This window comes from Gossypium arboreum, chromosome 8 (assembly GCF_025698485.1).
Source record: "Gossypium arboreum isolate Shixiya-1 chromosome 8, ASM2569848v2, whole genome shotgun sequence".
NCBI lineage: Eukaryota > Viridiplantae > Streptophyta > Magnoliopsida > Malvales > Malvaceae > Gossypium > Gossypium arboreum.
The window spans coordinates 11,513,635-11,535,286 of record NC_069077.1 but is presented as its reverse complement, the minus strand read 5'-3'; the positions used below and the strand labels follow the sequence as shown (position 1 = coordinate 11,535,286).

At 32.8% G+C, this 21,652-nt stretch overlaps 1 protein-coding gene across 1 annotated transcript; it reads left to right on the top strand.

Annotated features, from left to right (window-relative positions):
• The first annotated feature begins 6,350 nt into the window (after positions 1–6,350).
• On the top strand, positions 6,351–10,312 carry LOC108467442 (FAM10 family protein At4g22670). The gene is made up of 11 exons (XM_017768055.2): positions 6,351–6,637; positions 6,718–6,769; positions 6,851–7,003; positions 7,084–7,171; positions 7,250–7,330; positions 7,535–7,599; positions 7,852–7,992; positions 8,291–8,407; positions 8,500–8,703; positions 8,931–8,988; positions 9,977–10,312. Exons 1-11 carry the CDS (start codon positions 6,528–6,530, stop codon positions 10,072–10,074), a joined length of 1,167 nt encoding a protein of 388 aa, XP_017623544.1. The 5' UTR covers positions 6,351–6,527; the 3' UTR covers positions 10,075–10,312.
• The last annotated feature ends 11,340 nt before the right edge of the window (positions 10,313–21,652 follow it).

Genomic DNA, 21,652 nt, shown 5'->3' with positions numbered 1-21,652 from the left:
TTGAGTTATTATGCTGTTTAATAAAAGAATATATCAAGCAAAGAATAAGCCTAGTAAGAGTTACTGCCAAATGTGTAGTACGCCTAGTTTGCCTGAACACTATGCTAATTGGGTTTGTAATGTGATTTGATTAGGAACCAACTAAATTGACTGGTCAAATATCATTTATGAAGGATTTTCATTTATGTTTCTCTTGGATCTTGTAGGTCATCTATTGAAACAAATTTTGGATACCATTGACACTTGTCAAGTTCCACCAAAAGAAACTAAGGGTATATATATAGTGAAAAGAGTTCATTAGGAGGTTTTTAATTGTGGAAAATACTATTCTCTGGTTCTTCTTCCTAAATTTGTATGTTCTCTTCTTTCTTATTAATATAGAGCTAAGATTTTTAAGTTAATCAGTGGACATTTCACCTTCTGGTTAGTCTAATAGCTTTGCATGTTAAGTTTTTAAAAGAATAAGACTGTTAAGAAGCTTATAAACAGTAGGTTATGAATACAAGGCTTACATGGCGGTTGTTATGATTGAGATGTTAGCAATTTGTATGTAAATGGGTTTTAATGGTGATTATATGTTCCTTAAGCAATTCTGCTGGTTCGAGAAGGATGTTCGAGTTTGGAGCTTCGAGTTACAATTTAGATGAGTATTAGGTGAGTCTCTATTCTAACTCTTGCATGTGCATTGTCAAGTAAAGATATGCTGTAACACCCCTAACCCGTATCCATTACTGGATTAGGGTTACGAAGCATCACCGACGTTTACAATTCAAACGAACATAATTTTCAAACATTTCAAATCCTATCAATAATCATTTTAAAAGCAATCCAAATTATACATATTGTTCCCTAAATGGGCTCACTGTACTCTAAAAACACATTAGAAGCAAGTCGAGACTAAATAGGAAACTCAGAAAATTTTTCTAAATTGTAGAGATCACACGGCCGTGTGTCCCTACAAAATAGGGACACACGACAGTGTCACAGCCTATGTCCTTGCTTGTGTAACTCACTGACTTGGGTCACACGGCCAATCCACACGCCTGTGTGATAGGCCGTATACCTTTCATAATAACCCCATACGCTCGTGTACTAGGCCGTGTACTAGGCTATGTAACAGTCTGACTTGCAACCATTTTTAAAACTACAAGGGACACACAGCCGTGTCACCTGGACACATGGCTGAGACACACGCCTGTGTCTTTACCCGTATGGATGAAAATAGACCATTTTACAAGCCATTTTTCTCACCTATTTTGGCATGCACCTATAACCAAAATTCCAAATATATACAGGCTATAATAAGGCACCAAGATCGTGCATATTTTAGCTAATCAATCATGGTATAAGAAAATACAACCAATATGCCCTTAAGCACCTCAAATGACAACATGTAATATGCATAATCATGTACTAAATTTGGCCAAAATATTCACTAACTTCTAAACATATTTTCATCAATACTTATTATTAAATTTCCTTACCAAAACATACCAAATGGTGCAAATCATGCCATTCAACTACTAACATTAATATTCATAAATTTCATTCACAACCAAATACCAATTTACCATATATTCAAACATACTAAGCACTTATAAAAAATTAAGCATCATAACTACTTATAACCAAGCTAATTCACTTAGCATACTTGAAGTATTCAGTCACCATCATTTGACACCAAAAGATTTATACAATTTCTTCATATATATGTTCCAAAAAGGTCTACCTAATTAAGCACACAAGTTCAACTATTTTTACTAAAAACAAGTATAGTAAATTACTTCCCATGTGTACATCCATACAAAATATTCAAGTACTATAGACCCTTTCCTAATACATGCCACTTAAACCAACATTAAGAACCAAAATGACTACCGAGATGTTGATGATAGTGTGCTAGCTTCCGATTCGATCCAATCAAAGTAACGATTCCAAAAGTCTTACAAGAATAAATCAAACTGATAAACATCAAGAAGTTTATTAAGTTCCATATAAATTTCTTTTAATAATTCACCAAAAACTATTCAATTAAATGCAACTTCCAATACACTGGCACACAACCTACTAAGCACAAAGCCCGAATAATCACTGGCACAAAGCCTGCTAGGCACTTAGCCTGAATAATCACCGGCACAAAGCTTGCTAGGCACTTAACCTGAATAATCACCGACACAAAGCCTGCTAGGTACTTAACCTGAATAAGCCTGCTAGGCACTTAGCTGAATAATCACCGTATTTCTATTTCGGTAAGCATAACTCAATAAAATCCATAATTCAACCAAAATGAATAGTATGGAATATTCAATAAAATTTATAGTGACCATGCAACGAACTTACCTGGACTGAATCTCAGAAATTGCGAAAGTTTAGGGACTACTCCGCTTATTTTCCTTTTCCTTAGATATCTATGGATTCCTGATCTATAATGTAAAATCCCTTAATTGTTAGCATATATTTCATTTCAAATCCATTTTACAATTAAAACCCTTTTATTATTTTAAATTACACAATTACCCTAAACTTTTATAAATTTTTCTATTTAGTCCATTAACTCGAAATTCATCAAATTAACTAGTTTTCTCAAATCAATAATTTATCCAAATATTCTAAGCCTTCAAAAATCACCCAATAAACATCAAACACTATCAAACCCTAATATTTTGACACATTCACAATTTAATCCTAAAATTAAAATTTAACAAAAATCTCTTCATAAATTCATCAAATAGCATAATAAAGGCTCCAAATACCTAGTATTCATCAAAAACACTTAATATTCATAAATAAAAACTTCAAAATTTTTTAATAGAATTGAAAATGAAGGTAAGGGCTAGCTGGACCTAGTTGTAGTAATCTCAAAAACATAAAAATAGCAAGAAACATGTAAAAATTAAACTCACATGAAACAAAAATGAAGAAACCGACTTAGAGCTCCCTTTTATGGTGGTTTCGACCAAATTTTGAAGAAGAATGAATAGGAAGCTTTAAAATTTCAATTTGTTTTGTTTTAATATCAATTAATTTACAATTTTGCCATTATAATTACTTTATTTTTATTATTTTGCATTAACATGCCTTCCCACTATATTAATTTAGGCATAATTATTACCTAAGTCCTTCCTTCAATATTAATTAAACCATTTCATCACCTATTTGCTTTAATTTGTAAGTTTTGCACCTTTTTCAATTTAGCCATTTTCTTTAATTAACTACCTAATCGTTAATATTTCTAAACTAAATTTTAATACGACTCTAATGACTCTATAAATATTCTAAAAATAATATTTACTAGTCAACACGATGAAAATTTATGGTCTCGAACCACTATTCTGTCTCCACTAAGAATCGGGCTGTTACATATGCATAATGATAACCAATAAGTGTGTGAAGTAGAGTAAATATGCTACATACACAATAATGATATGTATAAAGTATTGTCTAAATGGGAAATTGAGTGTTAAGTATGCAGGTAAAGTCTGATATAAGAGAGTACGAATCAGTTAACTATGCGAATAAATTTGAGTAACTTCTGAGTAAAACATCCCTTATGATGCCTCTAGTAGGGAAGTTAAATTGCTAACCAAATTGGCAAATCACAATAGGAAAATAAGTGCAAGACCGTGTGGCTGAGACCCATGGTATTGTGTGATATGAAACCACTCATGGTGTTGCTTCTAGTAAGATGAAGAGGTGTGATCACGACATGAGGAGGTGTAACTCTATGTAGTTGAGACCCATGGCATGATATGATAGTAAGAATATTCATGGTGATACTTTTGGTAATATGTAAACCGGACTGGCAGATCACGACATGAAGATATGTATAAGTCCATAAGGGAGAAACCCGTGACACCTTCTATGAAAGTCCGCTGGGACAGTAAATACGTGATTCTGTATGTTGCCTGTGCGGTGTAATTTGCTAAGCCTTTATGGCATATTTTGTATGGAAATTATGGCAAGTTTTGTATCGTCTCATTGGCATACTCAGTGATGTCTGTGTGGTAGAATATGGTTATTCGCCTTTGTGGTAAGTTTTGAGTACGTTTTGAGAGTTCTTTGATAGATAATTTTATGATAATGATATGGTATGTATGAAGTTAATTTTGTTTGATTAGTTCGATAGTGTAATCGAATGAGTTTTAAGGGAAGTTTCCTGAAAGAAAATATGTATTTGTATTTTTAAAGAGGGTATCTGCTATAGAAGTCTACCAGTTTAGAATATGAATGTATTCGTAGTTATGAGAGATATAAGCATTTGTCGATCTGAGTTTGTTTATGCTATGTAAGGTTGAAATATGAGTTATCTAGTATCCGCCATATCTGAATAGTATCATGTCTCGTTCTGGGATTTTATGGAATCTAAGTTGTTTGTCATCTTGGTTATTATTGTGTATTGTAACAAATATGTGTGGAATTCTTCTAAATGATCTAGATAGTTTGTTATCAATATGAGCATGGGTTGGGTTTTGAACTGGGATATGATTTGATTGATAGACTGATAATATCTAACTCAGCATGAGAATTAGCCAAACATGAATCCATATAGTAAGTATTCATTCGTGAATTGTATCTGTGAACAACCATTTTGGAAAAAAAAATTAAGTGTTGGTTTGAAGAGAAAATTAGTAGGAAGTAGGCTCTGTAGAGATATTTCTTTGAAAAAAAAAGATAATAGAATATTGTCTGGTAAGATCTGAAGTCAACCAAGTAGTGAAGTGGAAGTTGGTACGTTAAGCATGATAGTTGGTGTATAATTGCAAGTCCAAAATAATGAAAGTGTCTGCCCAAAATAGAAATGATATGGCATATAGGCATATATCCAATATTATGAAATTACCCGCCAAGATATCTTGTATTAAAGCTCACTAAGTTCTCTTGAACTTATGAGTGTTTATTCTTATTTCAGGTGTTGCTATATGAATGAGTGCGCCATGAGGGACAAGTCAGGAGCACGCTTTAGAAACGATGAGCTGAATTATTATGCATATAGGGAACATCTTATGAGTAGGGTGTATAGTAAGCTACACTTTAAAGAGTCTATTATTAATAAGATTTAAAATGTTGTATACTGTTTCAAACATTGTTGTAATTATTTGATATTTTCTTAATAAAAAGAATAATAGTAAAAAACAATATGAACTATGTTGAAAAAGATATTACACGCCAATTGTTTAAAATTTTTTGCTAAGTGTTTATGCGTTGTAACATTTGATATTTAGACTCGATGAATCGAGTCAGGTAGAGGATGTTACAATGAGTACTTAAGTAATTGAACTCTATTCCTTTATTGCCTCCATCACAACAAATTAAGCTCAAGATCTCTTTGAACTATGTATGAAGCCATGCTCTAATATTAATTAAAAAGCACATTGGATTTCCATTGTTTCAATTTGTTGTCGAATAGATGTTGCAACAAATGTTATGACAAAAATGTGTTGTAAAGTTGAAACAAGAAAGTAAAAGAATAATAGTAGTCTAAAAATGTTGATGTAGTTTGAATTAAACAATCTTATCTCTGCAAAGCCATAATCAAAGAATGAATCTATTAAACAACATACGAATACAACAGTTGATACAAGTTTAATACACTCAACATTCATAATGATAATTACAACTTGAACATAACGTAATTACTTACCCTCACTCTTCCCAAATAACCTTAGTGAATAAAGTTTTTAATAGATACTTATAATAACAATTGCCTTAGTAAATTCAACATATTATTGCATGATGATGACAATGGGTTAGGAAGATTGCACATGGCCCCTAGTTAAAATGTTCTTGTTGTCTTCTTTTTTACCAAAAAGAAGATCACCCCATATCTGCTTGATTTTCAAATTTAAAAAATGTTAAGATAATGACTTAATAATATTATTTTAAAACACTTCTTAATTAGATCAGTTTTAGCGTTTATCTTTAGTTAAATGGAGACCTAAAATTACCTCGCGAAAATCCCTTTTTCTAAGTAGATCTTAACACAATTTTATCTAACTCTATTTTTTAAGGTTACTTTATATGAATGCTTATTTTTAGTGTAATATATTTAAAAATTTTATCTCATACTATAATATTATTATAATATTCATATTACAATATTATTATAATATTTAATTTTACGTTGGTTTTGTAGGAATCTTAACTAAACGAAACTACTCAAAGGGACCTTGAATTGATTGCTTTGTACGAAATAATATTAATAACATCACAAGTTATAAAAATTGTACCTTATGTCGCCTCAAAAGTCAAAAGTTTTTTAATTTTGTTGTATTTGTAAATAGAAAATGAAAAAAATAATAAAATTGTTTTTCTATTTTATCAATGCGCATTTTAAGAGGCAAAACTAATTTATTTATAAATCAAAACAAAGGCGATCCCTTGTAGAAGGTACTAGAAGAACCCATTGCATTATTGTTTTATTTATTAATTTCTGTGTTCTGGCGATTGCTCCAATTTTTATTAATTCAAAACAAAAACCCCTAAGCAAGCAATCTCTCTAAAAACCCACTCTCCAGTCATTCTACACCATGGATCCGGCGAAACTGAACGAGTTGAAGAAGTTCATCCAACTCTGCAAATCTAATCCATCCATTCTCGATGATCCTTCCCTCTCCTTCTTCCGCGACTATCTCCAAAGGTAATTTTTAATTTTCAACCTCTCTCTCCCTTTTTCTATTTCACTCGTTAATAACAACTAATGCCTTCTCCGTTTATCAGTCTCGGAGCTAAGATCCCATCCTCGGGTGACACCGCCGCCGACTCCAAATCGGTAATCACTAATCAACTCTCACATTTCTCTCCTTCCCCTTCTACTAACTTTACTAATCTAAATGAGGATTTTGGTTTATAGAGGAGTTATGTGGTGGAGGAAAGCGACGAGGAGCTTGCGGATGCAGGAGTGAAAATTAATATAGAAGAAGAGGAAGAGGAAGATGAGATTATCGAATCGGATATCGAGCTCGAAGGTGACACCGTTGAGCCTGATAATGAGCCTCCACAGAAGGTATTATCTTATCTTTCTATCAATTTCTGGTTTAATTTCTTTAAAGTCATTTCTCATTGTGTTGTTTTTGGTGCTCGTAGATGGGAGACCCTTGTGTGGAGGTTACCGATGATAACCGTGATGCTTCCCATTCAGCTAAGGCCAAAGCCATGGATGCCATTTCTGAAGGTAAATAATCACAACTTACCATTTATTTACTTATTTTTATTGTTTGAGTTTGTATTATGCTAAATCATTGTAATGCAGGGAAGTTTGAGGAAGCTATTGAGAACCTGACACAGGCGATTTTGCTGAATCCGACTTCGGCAATCATGTATGGCACACGAGGTTAGCATTTCTTAGTTTAGCCTTATATTCTCCCTTTCCACTAGTATTTATAATTTAGCTAGTTACATGCTATGATTTTTTTTGTTGTTGTTGTTGTTGTTGTTGTTGTTGTTGTTGTTGACATGCATTCTTTATCTTTTTTAGAATGATTCTTATATTTGATAGAGTGATTCAGTTTCTTAGTGTTCTTTTTTCTCCTTTCAGCCAGTGTTTATATTAAGATGAAAAAGCCCAATGCTGCTATTCGAGATGCCAATGCTGCTTTGGAGGTTTGTGTGTATATTTATATATGTTTAGCTTAGTATTGATCTGGTTTTTTTACATGCTTGTATGATAAAATGCTTAATGGTAATCGTGAAGTTCGTTAACTGTGTGTCTTGCATTGTTGGTTCATTCAAGCAATATATGTAAGGGATTTATGTGTTCAATATGGTTTCTTCTTGTTTTAGGGTTTTCCTGGAAATAGCAAGGCCGTATTTGAGTAGGAAATGATTTTAATTATCCTCATTCATGTCTTGCAGATAAACCCAGATTCTGCTAAGGGCTACAAGTCTCGTGGCATTGCACGAGCAATGCTCGGTCAATGGGAAGATGCTGCCAAGGATCTACACATGGCATCAAAGTTGGATTATGATGAGGAAATAAACAATTGGCTTAAGAAGGTTTGCTCTTATCTGTCCTTTTTCACTCTTCCCTTTGAAAGTTTCAGTCTATGCAGTATAATTGAAGAGATGAGATTTCAAAGGCCAGAGCATGTCATGTGATTTTAAGCATAATTTGACACAATTTGGTCATTTTGTACATCTGAATTATTGCATCACTATATGTGAGTGTAATTCTCTGCAACCAATGTTAGTATTTTTTGGCTGTACCTGCATCACTATATATGGGTGACAAGACCACTGTTGTTGGGTTTAATTCCTGCTTTGACAGATCACATCAATTTCATTGATTAAACAGGTTGAACCCAACGCACACCGCATTGAGGAACACCGTAGGAAATATGATAGATTGCACAAAGAGAGAGAAGATAGAAAGATTGAGCGTGAGAGACGGTGTCGTCGTGCTCAAGCTCAGGTAATTTAATGATTTTTCATTCCATTATAATTTTACTTCATTATTATTATTATTTTTTTTTTACTTCAATTACATTTCATATTGTGCTCAAGGCTGAATATGAGAAGGCGAAGAAGCAGGAGCAATCATCCTCCAGTAGAAAACCTGGAGGCATGCCTGGTGGGTTTCCAGGTGGAATGCCTGGGGGTTTTCCTGGAGGTATGCCTGGAGGTATGCCCGGAGGTATGCCTGGAGGTTTTCCTGGAGGCATGCCAGGTGGCATGCCTGGAAATGTTGATTTTAGCAAGATATTGAATGTAAGTTTTAATGTATTATGGAACTTGCTTTTTACTTCCATGGCAATCAATTCTATCATGAATATATATATGCTATTGCAATTTATTTTCTACACATAGTTTTAGGTTGGGATGACTGCAAGATATATATTTGCCACTTCTATATTGCTTGCCAGATGCTCGGAAGGTGTCAACAATTGTTATTTGGAAACTTGTTTTTTTGATGTGGTTCCTGATATTTTCACCAGGATCCTGAATTGATGGCAGCATTTAGTGATCCAGAAGTCATGGCAGCTCTTCAAGATGGTAGGCATTTTACTATGTTTGCTTCCTTTATTCTTGTGGTCGCTCTTATATTTCTTTCCTCTGCTAGATCTGCAATTTATGGAGTGTTTCATCATTTTCATCCTTCTACTATAGTTGCTTTTGATGAACTAGGACTATGCTTACTAAGAAAACGTGAAAACATATTTTAGCTGCTCTTAGGATTTTATACTTGGTAGTGTTTAGCAAATACATTATTCTGTAAGGATGCAGGGCATAATTGGTCTCCTAAAAGGGAACTCCATATAGTTTGGCTGAGGTTTTATTGAGATAATCACATGCGCTGTGGGTTTGTATGATATGTTCTGGTATGCTGTAGTAAAATAATTATGTCTGACCTTATCTACTTGGTGATATATTTTTAGTAGTGGAAAACTTGGTTAGTCCATTACAGAATTGATAGCTAGTTTTATATTAAACATATATTTCTTGGAAAGTTCGTTGTAATTTAGTAGAGAAGTTGTCACTCCTGCAGTTTTGTCCTGATTGTTTCAGTATATGCATGTTCTTTAATGCTTTTGGTAATTTGCATAGTTTCCATTTTATTGTTACAATGCCCTATCTTTAGGCATTGATGATCCATCATCTTGGTTTTTTGTATCAAATGACTAGTTTCTGTACTACATGGCAACTAAAGAATGAATTGTTTCACATTGTTATCTTCTCCTTTGGTGACATCTATTTGCTGATCTGTGTGCTTAAATTGACATTCTCTCCACAGTATTTGGAAGACTTTTTTGTTGCACACTTTCTGTTCTTTCAAATGACATTGTTTAGTTAATCCGACTGTTTATTCTTTTAGTCAAACATAATTTGGGTTCTTTAAGCGTGCAATGCAATAAGGATTAGCAAACGATTTGTATTAATTCAGAAAATTTATGGTTTTGAATGCATAAGAACTTATACGAGTGCATTTGACAGTTTGCAATGTCTAATGGTGCTTTTGATGTTATTGTAAATGGCTTTGCAGTAATGAAGAATCCTGCTAATCTTGCAAAGCATCAAGCAAATCCCAAGGTGGCTCCTGTAATTGCAAAGATGATGAGCAAATTTGCAGGTCCCAAGTAAAAAGTCGTATGCCAGATTGGTGTCATTTGTTTTTGTTTTGTTTTTTTTTTTTTGGGGGGGGAGGTTGATATTTATGTTGTGTTCATCTGAAAGAAGCAATATTTGGTAAAAATTGTTAGTGAATCTATGCGCATTATGGCTATGTTGGTAATTTGCTTCATAGGTTGTAGGATTTTGTACTCTTTCGGTTTGTTTAAATAAGAAAAAGAAAAGAAAAATCCCCATCATTTTATCAAAATGCATCGGTATTCCTTTATTTTCTTGTGAATGTTAAGAAATCTTGCATCATTTGGATTGATTCAATCAGGCTGTTATTATGTGAAATAGACTGGAAAAACCGAAGGGGAAGGTTCTAGGTGGTTCCTTTTATTGCAAACAAAGTTAAAAATGATTAGCACAGGTGATATTGGTGCATTTAACAGCCAGTTTTGTTATTATTGCGTGTAAATAGGTGGATGAATTGAGTACATTTCCTATTTTATTTTTTTGCAATAGGTTGAAATATTATTTTAGCCAACGGGCTGGAATTAATTACAAATAGGAGACACATAGGTTATTGTTTGGGTTGAAATTTGACTGCTCTCGTTGAATTAATTTGGGTTTAAAAAAGTGTAAATTGGATAAATGATATAATGTAATAATCATGATAGCTTTTTTGATGCCAGACACATAAAAGGAAAGCAAAATGTCTGGTATATATTATATTGAGCTCTAATTAATTTATAATATACACATTTTATTCTTACAAGTGAAATCGTAATCATATCAGCATAAAAAAAAAATTCAATGATTTGTTGACATTCATCCTTTTTTTACCCCGCATAACTATCTTGTCTGAAAATTAATTTAATAGAATAAGAAAGATCGTAATTGAGAAGTGCCCTTCCATGGTTGATGGTGCCTGTTCACGTGGCGAACTCATCACAGCAGCTGGAGGCATAATTAAAGACGAAAATGGCCATCGGAGACGGGTTCATTGGTGTTGGATCGGCTGTGTATGGGCTCTTGTTAGCTTGGGAGCTGAGTTATCGAAGATTGATCGTGAAGAGTGATAACGAGGCAATCAACATGATTTAGGACCACAATGCTGAGCATAGTAATTTGGCTGTGATCCGACATATCAATCAAATAAGTAACAGAGATTGGAACGTTCATTTCAGACACATCTATACGGAAGCTAACTCAGCTGCTATGGGTTTCCGCTTGATAGATTTTCTTTGAATCACCAGTTATAATATTAGTGTGATGGAATCTTAACAAACCTCATCTCACTGAAATTCCAATTTTCTAAGCTCCAATGAAAAAAAAAAGTAATCCCAATCAGATGGTTATTTATTTATTTATAATTTTAACCTTTTATCTAATGTATATTTGTATTGCTAATTTAAAAAAAAGTAATCATATAAAACTAATATTAATTAAAAATGTAAACATTTTAATAAATATATTTTATTAAATGAATTTATAAATTTACGTATTTTTAATAATTTCGTAAAAGTAAAATAATTTTAAAAACTTTTATTATATATCATTTTTAATTTAATGTCCTTAATAGTCATTTTCTATTTTCATCTCACTGCTATAGTTGTGTTTAAATCCAAACACATATTCCACCGTTGTTTCTAATTACACCACTACAATAATTAATTTCACCACCACCGCTGTTTTTAACCTCACTGGAGGTAAATGCATTGTCCATCTAAACTAAACCTTAGTTGGCCACCTGAAAAATATCATAAAATATCATCACTGAAAACTGTTCAGGACTTAGTCTAGTATCTATTGTGAGTAATATGTATGATTAAATTCTCTCCTTACTTATAAAAAAATATCATAATTTTTAGATAGGGATAATGAATTGTATATCCACTGTCTTCTAAATTCTGAGATAGAAGTGTTCACATCACTTTTACTTTGTGAGGTGTTTTATGGGCAAAATTGTGAGATTCAATAGGTCAAAGCTAACAAGACTCTATAGATTAGTGTAAATTATGACTTTAGGTATCAAAATCAATTTTGGGATATTACCAATGTGTTATTCAAGATAATAGATTTTTGTTAAGAGTAGAAGAGGATGTCAGATAAATTTTGAGTTTCGTATTAAAGTTGATTTTGAGATATAAGTGATCACCCATCTTTTAACTTGTAAGATATTATTTATGGATAAAATAAAAAACAAACAATATTTTTAAAAAGTTGATATGATTAATATCATAATACATGAAAACAAAAAAATCTTAAAAGCGAAACAAGCTAAGTCTTGCCTGAAATATTAGTTACCATCTGCAACAACCTAAATCTCTTGACTCACTCACGTCCCAATTAAGCCTCATAGATGAGAAGGAAAATGACCCATCATCAACAAACTCATTCCCCCCACCAATCAGCGCCCTGCAACATGGTTATTTCTCACATGCTTCCATCCAAATTAAAAGAAAAAAGAAAAGTATAAACCAAGAGTAAGATAAAGTATGAATCTTGTTCAAACCCTTATCAAAATCCCCCGATTTATTTCCCTACCAGACTCTTTTATCTTAGGTTAGACCCATTATTCAAATGTTGTCTTGTAACACAAAAGAGACTGTTGGAGTTATACATATAGATCCATCAAGAAATTCTATCTTTGGAATGTCTTGTCATTACACCACTATTTCTGAGGGAATTCCATTTCCAACTATCAACTAATATTATTCTTGACCAAATTCCCTTCTTTTTTTTCTCTGCGATTTTCTATAATTATTTCTAATAAAGAGATTACAGTTTGGTTATTGATGTTGAAATCTAAATTGAAGTCATTGGATTTTGTTAATTGGAATCTCATATATTTGGAACTTTGTGGATAGTTTGGTTTTCCCTAATTAAGCATTTTTATTCGTTTTATTTAATGACGATTGCATTACTCATAAAGTATGTAATTGGAACTTACCCCTTTCTTTTTTCATTAGAATAATAATAGTTATAACATCATTATTCCCATGGAGAATAGTAATCACAATGTTTTTGAATTACCATCCATTTGGTAGTTCCTTAGTCGCTTTAAGCTATGCCTTATAGTGTTCATGCCATTATGATGCGCATGTATCCCTTTTTTTTTTTTTGATGTTCAACAACACACAAGTGGGATTATATAAAATATAGCCACGTGTAAATAATTACTAATGAGTATTTTAAAAGAAAAATGTCCATTTTCATAATTATTAGACTTGAAGTCACTAAAAGTTTGGAATTAAATGATTATAGATACTATTATTATTATAATACATTTGTAATGGAAATTGTACACAACAAAATTCTAATAATTAAAACAGATTATATACAAATTCTTTTTTATCAGTGGAAAACCGTGAAAGGAACAATAAAGGAGAAAGTTGAGCATCATGCAATGAATAAATGACAAGTATATTGAATATTAGAGAATGTGATCTATATTGTGTAAGTTAAGTATTATACTACGAATATGACTAGAGGTAGGGTCGTTGAAGTGATGATGAACTCACAACAGCTACAGTTATGGGTGATGAGCTTTAACCAGGCAGCCCCATTTCTACAAGCAATGCCTTGCTCCTATTACCTCACTAGCTATGACTTTTCAAATGTTTTCTACCTAATAATTTAATGATTCACCACAACTTCGTTTCTTCTTTTTACAAAAAAATCCAAATATATGATTACGTCAAAAATATATTTTCTTTTAACATTCATATTTTATGCTGAAGTTGTTTAGAGATCAAATTGGGTTACAATTAAAAAAGTTTAAATCTAAATTTATTTTTGAATCAAACTTATTCAACCCATAAGTCCCTTTTCTTTTCACAATATTAATAAAAATTAAAAATATATTTTATAATTAAATTTAAATTAAAATATTTAAATCCACCATTAGTGTGGGGATATAAAAAATCTATTTTAAGTTCAATTCTTGGGCCGGGCCTACTTGGTTGAGGCCTTTGGATAGCTCTACTCCATATTTTATGTCTTTATTTTAAACATAAGAGCGAAACTTAACGAGTGTCAAGAAAATTTAATTTCTCAAAAAAATTATTCTCTTTAAAATTCTTGAAGATTTTAATTAAGTCCCATAAAATTTATTAAATTCTTATTAAATCTCTTAAAATTTTTGAAAATATTAATTAAATTCTTATTTTTACTTTAATTTCTCTAAAAATCGGCCCTGGTTTAGATATAATCTTGATGTGACAGAACTTTAATGTAGTTGGATTGATTCGATTTTAATTGATTGTTGTGAGATCACAAAGCAAAACTCTGAAATGTGTTGGTGAAATGGTGACCGTCACCACCTTGTAATATTGCATTTCCATGCCACATTGCTATATTAATTTAACACCCACGATTTTAGCAAGTTTGGTTCCCTATCTCTTTTTTTCTTAATTTCTTTTTAGGAAAAGTGCATATCAATTGTATGAATGTACACATAATTGTTTAATACTTGTTTATATTTCTTTTAATTTCTTTTCAATTTTATTTTAAATAACACATACAATGTTATATCTTGCTTTTTTTTCTCTATAATATTTTTGTTGATTTAAATTAAATTTTAATGTATACATAAAATCATGTTTTTAACTAAATAATAAAACTAAAACAAATAAAATATTTATCACACAAAAACTCGAATATGTTTATTCATAGGTTGGATTACATCTATATGCATGTAGTTCTAAAATTTTTCATCCCTATCACTATTCCCATAGTATAAAATATTATTTAACAAAATTAATATTAAAATTAATATTTTATAATTAAAATATATTCTTTTATTATTTAATTTAAATTCCAACTATGTGATTTAGGCCGGATGATTAACAAGCATGATTTAACAATTAATTTATGTGCTAAAAAGGTTAAATAATGGAACTAGGAAAAGGAAATCACAATTTCTTTTATATTATTAATATATTCTTTATTTAAAGTTTAAACTTAAAGTTTTTTTATTAAAATGTATAATATATCTTATCATTATATACAATAATTATAGTTCAATTAAAATTTTATATTTAGAGATACAAAATGAAGTCTAAAATTGACCTATTAAATAAAAAGAATTCACTTTCAATTATACCCACCTAAGTCAAGAAATACAAGTCAAATAACGAGTATTATAATTGTGTCTAATCCTCTCATATATATATATATAATTAGTACTCACACATCTTCGATAAAGATAACACACGAATATATTAAATTCAAATAGAGTTATTCAAAAATTTGAGCTTAAATAAGTTGTATGAACAAATAAATTTTGACCACCATGAAAATGCCTCTAATTTTCTCATCTAATTATTATATTGATAGTATGTGTATATAAAATACACATCATTATCAAACAAACTGAATATGCATCATAAGGTGATCATAGCGTTGAATTTTGAGTGAAATTGAGATGACTTGATAGGACACGTGTAAGAAAGGGCCATCTTTATAATTAAAGCAAACAAACCCATTCAAAGGATGAATATGTTATGGATATCCCAAGCTGTCAGCCCTTCGATAAGATGATCTGAACCACAACTAATGACTGGAAATTTATTTCCTTTTTGACAAGGATGATTCGAAGGAGGATTAAAATTTAATCCTTTAATAAGCAAGTGCGTATAGAATCCAAAAAATATAATACATGTCTTTCAGGATATTATGGTACATGGCAAATTCACGTTTGAAACTACAGTGCGTAGAAGTCAAATAACCCAAACTTCGGTATGATCCAAAATAAAATAATTAATTTGGTCACATAGTGTTATTTATTAAATAAAAATTATTGTTAGATACATCGGTAGTAGAAGTTTTAATTTTACGAGATTATTAGAGAATTTGAAGTCTAACAATTTGGTGATGATAATATGATTTTACATTAATCTCGATATTCATTATTTTCAAAAGATTTTTTACTAATTTTCACGATTTCCTTAAAGATGTTATACTCATTTATTATTATAGATTTAACTTATGCAACTTTTATTATATGAGTTCAACAAACCCTTCATTAATTTTACTATCGAATTTTAACATCTTAAAATTTACTTTTAGATTTTACAAACCTAAACCCATTCCAATTACTCTAAAATTTACTACAAACCATTTTATATCATTCTCATGTTATTAGTGTTATTAAAATTCTTATAAGTTGTTAAAAATTCTTCATTTTGTATAATAAATTAATAATCTCTTGATAGTAAATAATTGTTTTTGTTGTTAATATTATGTTATTATTTTTATCACCAATAGTTGAATATGTTATATGTTGTGTTATTTTTGTTTGTCATAGGAGTAAATCAGTGTTATTGTTGTTGGATACTTTGTTATTAAGGATTATTAAATTCATTAGAATTGTTTGTAATGTTAATGATTTAATTTAATTATTGCCGTAAATGACAAGATGGTGAACCAATTAATAGGCTTAATCCATTTGAATGGATAAATTATTTTAACTAAGATATGCATCATATTTCAACCAAAATCTCATTTTAAGATGATGTTTAAGAATATATAATGTTGAAGGACATGAAAATGAGGACTCTTACAAAAATTTAGGTTGAAAATGCTAAAAGAATATCTTTTCTAAATTATAGATTTATAAGCACTTGTAAAAGAGATGCTAAGTATTATGCAATGTCTTTAAATGATGATTATGTTTCCAATATGATGGCATTTGGACACAACAAAGTCGTAATTTTGTAATCTAACTATTAGCAAAGCTCGAATATGTTCATGATGGATACAAAATTTTTAATAATCCAAGTGTATTGATGTACAATATAAGTAAAAAATTTTCTCACCCTCAACCTTTTTAGAGATAAATACTTAAGACTCGACAATGCATATAATGCAAGAGTTGTACCAAATGATGATTGATTCATCATTGTAGGGAAAATTCTTGCCAATCGCAACACAATAATTTGGAGATGCTTACAACATCTAGTAGAAGACATTCTTTGATTAGAGAAGTCCAAAATGAAGTTGAGTTGTCTACTTTTGGTAGGATGGAGTATTCATTTGAAGCTTTGCCAAATCTGGAATTTGATGATGATGGTGAAATAATATATTTCATTGAACTTGAAGTCGAGGCTAAAGCCGAAGATGACATTGATTCCAAAGCGAAGGACATTTCACAAATTGTTGTCCCACTAAGGCATAATATTCTTACATATCAATAGACATGTTGTTACAGACCATCTACATTGATGCAGTTCATGGGTATGAATTTCCCAAATATGCCCATGAAATGTCGGATTTGAATTTTTGTCCAATTGAATACACTAGCTGTGACAGCCCAAAATTGACCCTAGTCGGAAGGTGGTCTCGGGACCACAAAACCGAGGCATAAAAATAATTAAAAATTTATTTTGATGCCTATAATATGTGTGTGCTCATGTATGACATTTTATGATGATTGATTTAGTGTTATAAGGGTGAATTCCACAAGAAAGGACTTAGTAATGAACTTTGAAAGTATGATAGGAAATGTGTGATGACTAATTAAAGCATGCATGCAAAATAATGGACTTGCATGTCAAATTCCCCCTTTATAGGTGGTGGCGGCCATGACAAGGGAGGATGGGCTAAACATGTCATGAAACATGTTTTGTTGGTGCATTAGGGTGAAATAATAAACAAAGGTGTATGGGTGATAAAAAATGAAAAAAATGTGTGTGAGTGTGGTAATCCCACCCCCATTGCCGTGAGTTGTAGAGAAGGAAAGAAAAAATTTTGTTCATCCTTTCTTTGAGCCAAAACTAAGGAAGAAGGAGGATTTTTGCTTCATGCTTGGTTTGGAAGAGATCTAGAAGGAGATTTGGCTAAGTTTGCATCAAGATTAAGGTATGTATGAGGTTGTGTTAGGAGTTTCATGCATGTTTTGGTTGCTAACTTGATGTGCATGTTAGCCATGGCTCAAATCTTTGTTAAGCCATGGAAATGGTATTTGGCCAAAGTTGTTATGGTGATAAAGCCATTGCATGCTAAGTGTGAAGCTTGATGATGATGCATGCAATGATGGATTGTCTACTCTTGAGTAAGATTTTGAGCTTTCTTTTGTTTTATCATGATTGAAGTTGAAAAGGAGCATGATTGTCATATTCGCCATGATGCATTCATGAGCATGGTTCATGCTTCTTGCATGTTAGTTAAAATTTGTGTTTTGGATGGCTATGGACACCTTGAAATTCGCCATGCTCATATATGTATATATATGTTTGCACATGATGTTTTGGTTATGAAGGAAGTGATGAATAAGTTTGTTTAAAGAAGAAGATGTTGAAGAATAATTGTGAAATTGTAAGCACATTCGGCCTAGCACACATATGAGTGCTTGATGCTATATTGTAAGTTTTGAGCTACAATATGCAAGCATTAACTAGTAAAATGCATGCTGTTTTTGTGTGGTATTAAGTGCATAATTGGCCTCAACATGGACAAGTATATTCGGCCTTGGGTAGCCTATTGAAGGCCTTAGCTTTTCCTTGATGCTCGAATAAATTGTATTGAATTGCTTGATGTAGTATAAAATGTGCATGACCATTGTGTATTCAAGCTAAAGGGTGGCCATATGACCATTTAAATTCCTTGTCATATTCGGCCATAAGCTAGCACAATGAGGTTTTGATAAATTGAATTTGTTTGAATTAGCTCAAGAGCTAAGAGGGCCACAATTGGACAAGGGGAAGGAAAAAGTAATCGAATAGCCGTAAAAGCCGTTCGACAACATCCGAGGTAAGTCCTCAAGAAGTGACCTTACTTGAATTATGTGGAATGAAATATGGATGTATTGATTATTGATTTATGTGTGTATGAGTATTGAATGATACCGGGCTAAGTCCCGAAGGCGATTATGTTAGTGATTATAATTGTGTTTGAGCCTTAGTAATGAAAATAAATATGTATGTCCAATGATTATTGATGTATGTGTGCATGAGAAATTGAATGATATCCGGGCTAAGCCCCGAAGACAATTATGCTGGAAATTATAACCGGGTTAAGACCCGAAGGCAATTGTGCTAGTGGCTACATCCGGGCTAAGACCCGAAGGCATTCGTGCGAGTCATTCTATCCGGGCTAAGACCCGAAGGCATTTGTGCAAATCGTGATATCCGGGTTAAGTCCCGTAGGCCTTGGTGCGGGTTACCATAACCGGGCTATGTCCCGAAGGCGATTGATCGAGTAGCGACATCCGGTTAAACTCCGAAGGTATGTGATTTGAAAATTATAAGCTTGCTGGAAAATTTCAGCTAATGCACTTGTGAAATTTCCCAATGACAAGGTAAGTGCGGTGTGTGCTTTGCGCGCTAGGAGTAAGAGCGTGTGAATATCCGCTCCTATGATGGAACGAGTTATCGGCCTTAATGAAGCCGTTATTTGTGTATGAACATAAGAGTTGGGATGGTGAAGTAAGTATGATTATGTGAATGTGCATTAATGAAATGATGCATTTAACTATGTGAATGTATTGCTGTAATTAGAGTTGATTATATTCCTTGAGACTTACTAAGCATAAAAATGCTTACTCCGCTGCTTTGGCTCTCAGTTTTCTAGATTTCGCTCGATAGCAATCGGATTCGGGATCGTTGAAGTCGAAGTCATCCACACTATCAAGCCCCATTTTGGTATAAATTCTTGGTTGAACTTGAGATGGCATGTATAGGACTACCCTTGTTGGTTTAAATATGTTATGATGTACATGTGTACGGCCATGCGAAAATGGCTCGTAATAGTGAAGTATCAACTTAAACTATTTGCGGTTTGTATATATATATATGGTGTCATGATGTGACTATGAATTGGAAATGGGAATGTTGGTCACATGATCAGCCATTGGCATGGTTAAAATGATCATATGTGAACCTATGTATGGCAAGACTAGTTGGTTCATGGAGACTACCAAATAGGTAAGACCTACCTTAAAACAGATGCTGCCAGCTGCAGTGACGTGAATGTGAAAAATCACCAAAATTTGTAGGAATGGTATTAAATAGTGAATAAGCTATGTAAATGAACCTTGATGAGTCTATTTTCATATGGAAGAAACGAAATGGTCATAGGAGTTACATGTTAAGAGATATTAAGGCTATTGTGAGACAGGGCCAGAACGGTTTCTGGGTCCCCTGTTGCAACTTTAAAAATTTACTATAAATTATACAGAAAGAATTAGGAGTCATGCCTTATATTTACAGATTCCATTTTGAGTCTAGTTTCATTAGAAACAAACGGCACCAGTGTTAAAGCCCTGTACAGAGAGATATTCAAGTTATAACGCGCGAAGGTCAGAGCAGTCGATCCCTGTAACATGGGTGAATTTAACTAATAAACTGTACCAATTGGCCCGACCAAAATTCTAGAAATAAATCCATGGATGGATATATGAGTCTAAATTCAGGAAAATTTACGAAACCAGTTTCGAGTTTTGAAACTCGAGATATGATTTTAAGGCGACAGTGACGCAGTTTTTCCAGCCTGACTGAAATGTCCAATGGATGGGCAAAACAAGTGAACTTGGCTTGCTAACCCTCGTGTCCGACACCGGCGATGGTCTCGGGTTCGGGGTGTTACAATTTTATTGGTATCAGAGCCATGGTTTAGTCGATTCTAGGACTACCGTGAGGTGTTTGGGGTCTAGCTATACATGCCATTAAATGATGAATCGATAGTGTGGTGATTTCTGACAATTTGACTTTGAGTTTGTTTATAGCAATGGATCCCGATCCCAACCGAGCAATAGCTGATGATGTGGAGAGTGTGGCGCCTTCTCCGCACAAGGGACAGCGCGGCGGACTCTCAACCTATGGCCAACAATCCGAATGATGAGGCTAGGCAAGCCTTTTATAGTGTGATGAAGCGAATGGTTTAATCAATACATTCAAACTAACACGGCTGTCCCACAACCTCCATTCCCGACAAATGCAACCCCGCACCTACAATACCTCCGTAATCTGACCAAATAAGGTCAAGTAAGCCCCAGTCGATAGGATTGAAAACATGGGGCCACTGAATTTAAAGCTACGGATGATGATGATGCCGAACGAGCTGAATTTTGGTTGGACAACACTATCCGGTGCTCGATGAGCTATCTTGTACACCGATGAGTGCTTAAAGTGTACCATCTCCTTGCTACGTGATTCCACCTACTATTGGTGGAGTACTCTGACTTCTGTGGTACCTAGAGAGCAAGTGACTTGGGAATTCTTTCAAACCAAGTTCCGAAAAAAAAAAAAAAAAAAAGAAAAGTATATCAGTCAGAGATTCATCGACCAAAAGCGAAGGGAATTTCTTGATCTTAAGCAAGGTTCTATGTCGGTTACCGACTATGAACGAAAATTTGTGAGGCTTAGCCGATACACGCGAGAATGCATTTCGTCCGAAGCTATTATGTGTAAAAGCTTCGAGGATGGGCTGAATGATGATATAAGGATGTTCGTTGGCATTCTCGAAATACGAGAGATCGTAGTACTTGTTGAGCGAGCTTGTAAAGTCGAAGAGCTTAGAAAGGAGAAACAAAAAGCTGATGTGGGGCTGGAGAATTCGAAAGAGGTCCTCGGAAAGTCTCTTCAACAGCAATCAAGAGATTTCG

Bases quoted from the DNA above. Each gene is read 5' to 3' on its own strand.
- LOC108467442 (XM_017768055.2), top strand. From the start codon at position 6,528: ATGGATCCGGCGAAACTGAACGAGTTGAAGAAGTTCATCCAACTCTGC. The intron at 7,600-7,851 runs GTTTGTGTGTAT...CATGTCTTGCAG, and splicing joins ATGCCAATGCTGCTTTGGAG to ATAAACCCAGATTCTGCTAA. The intron at 8,704-8,930 runs GTAAGTTTTAAT...TATTTTCACCAG, and splicing joins ATTTTAGCAAGATATTGAAT to GATCCTGAATTGATGGCAGC.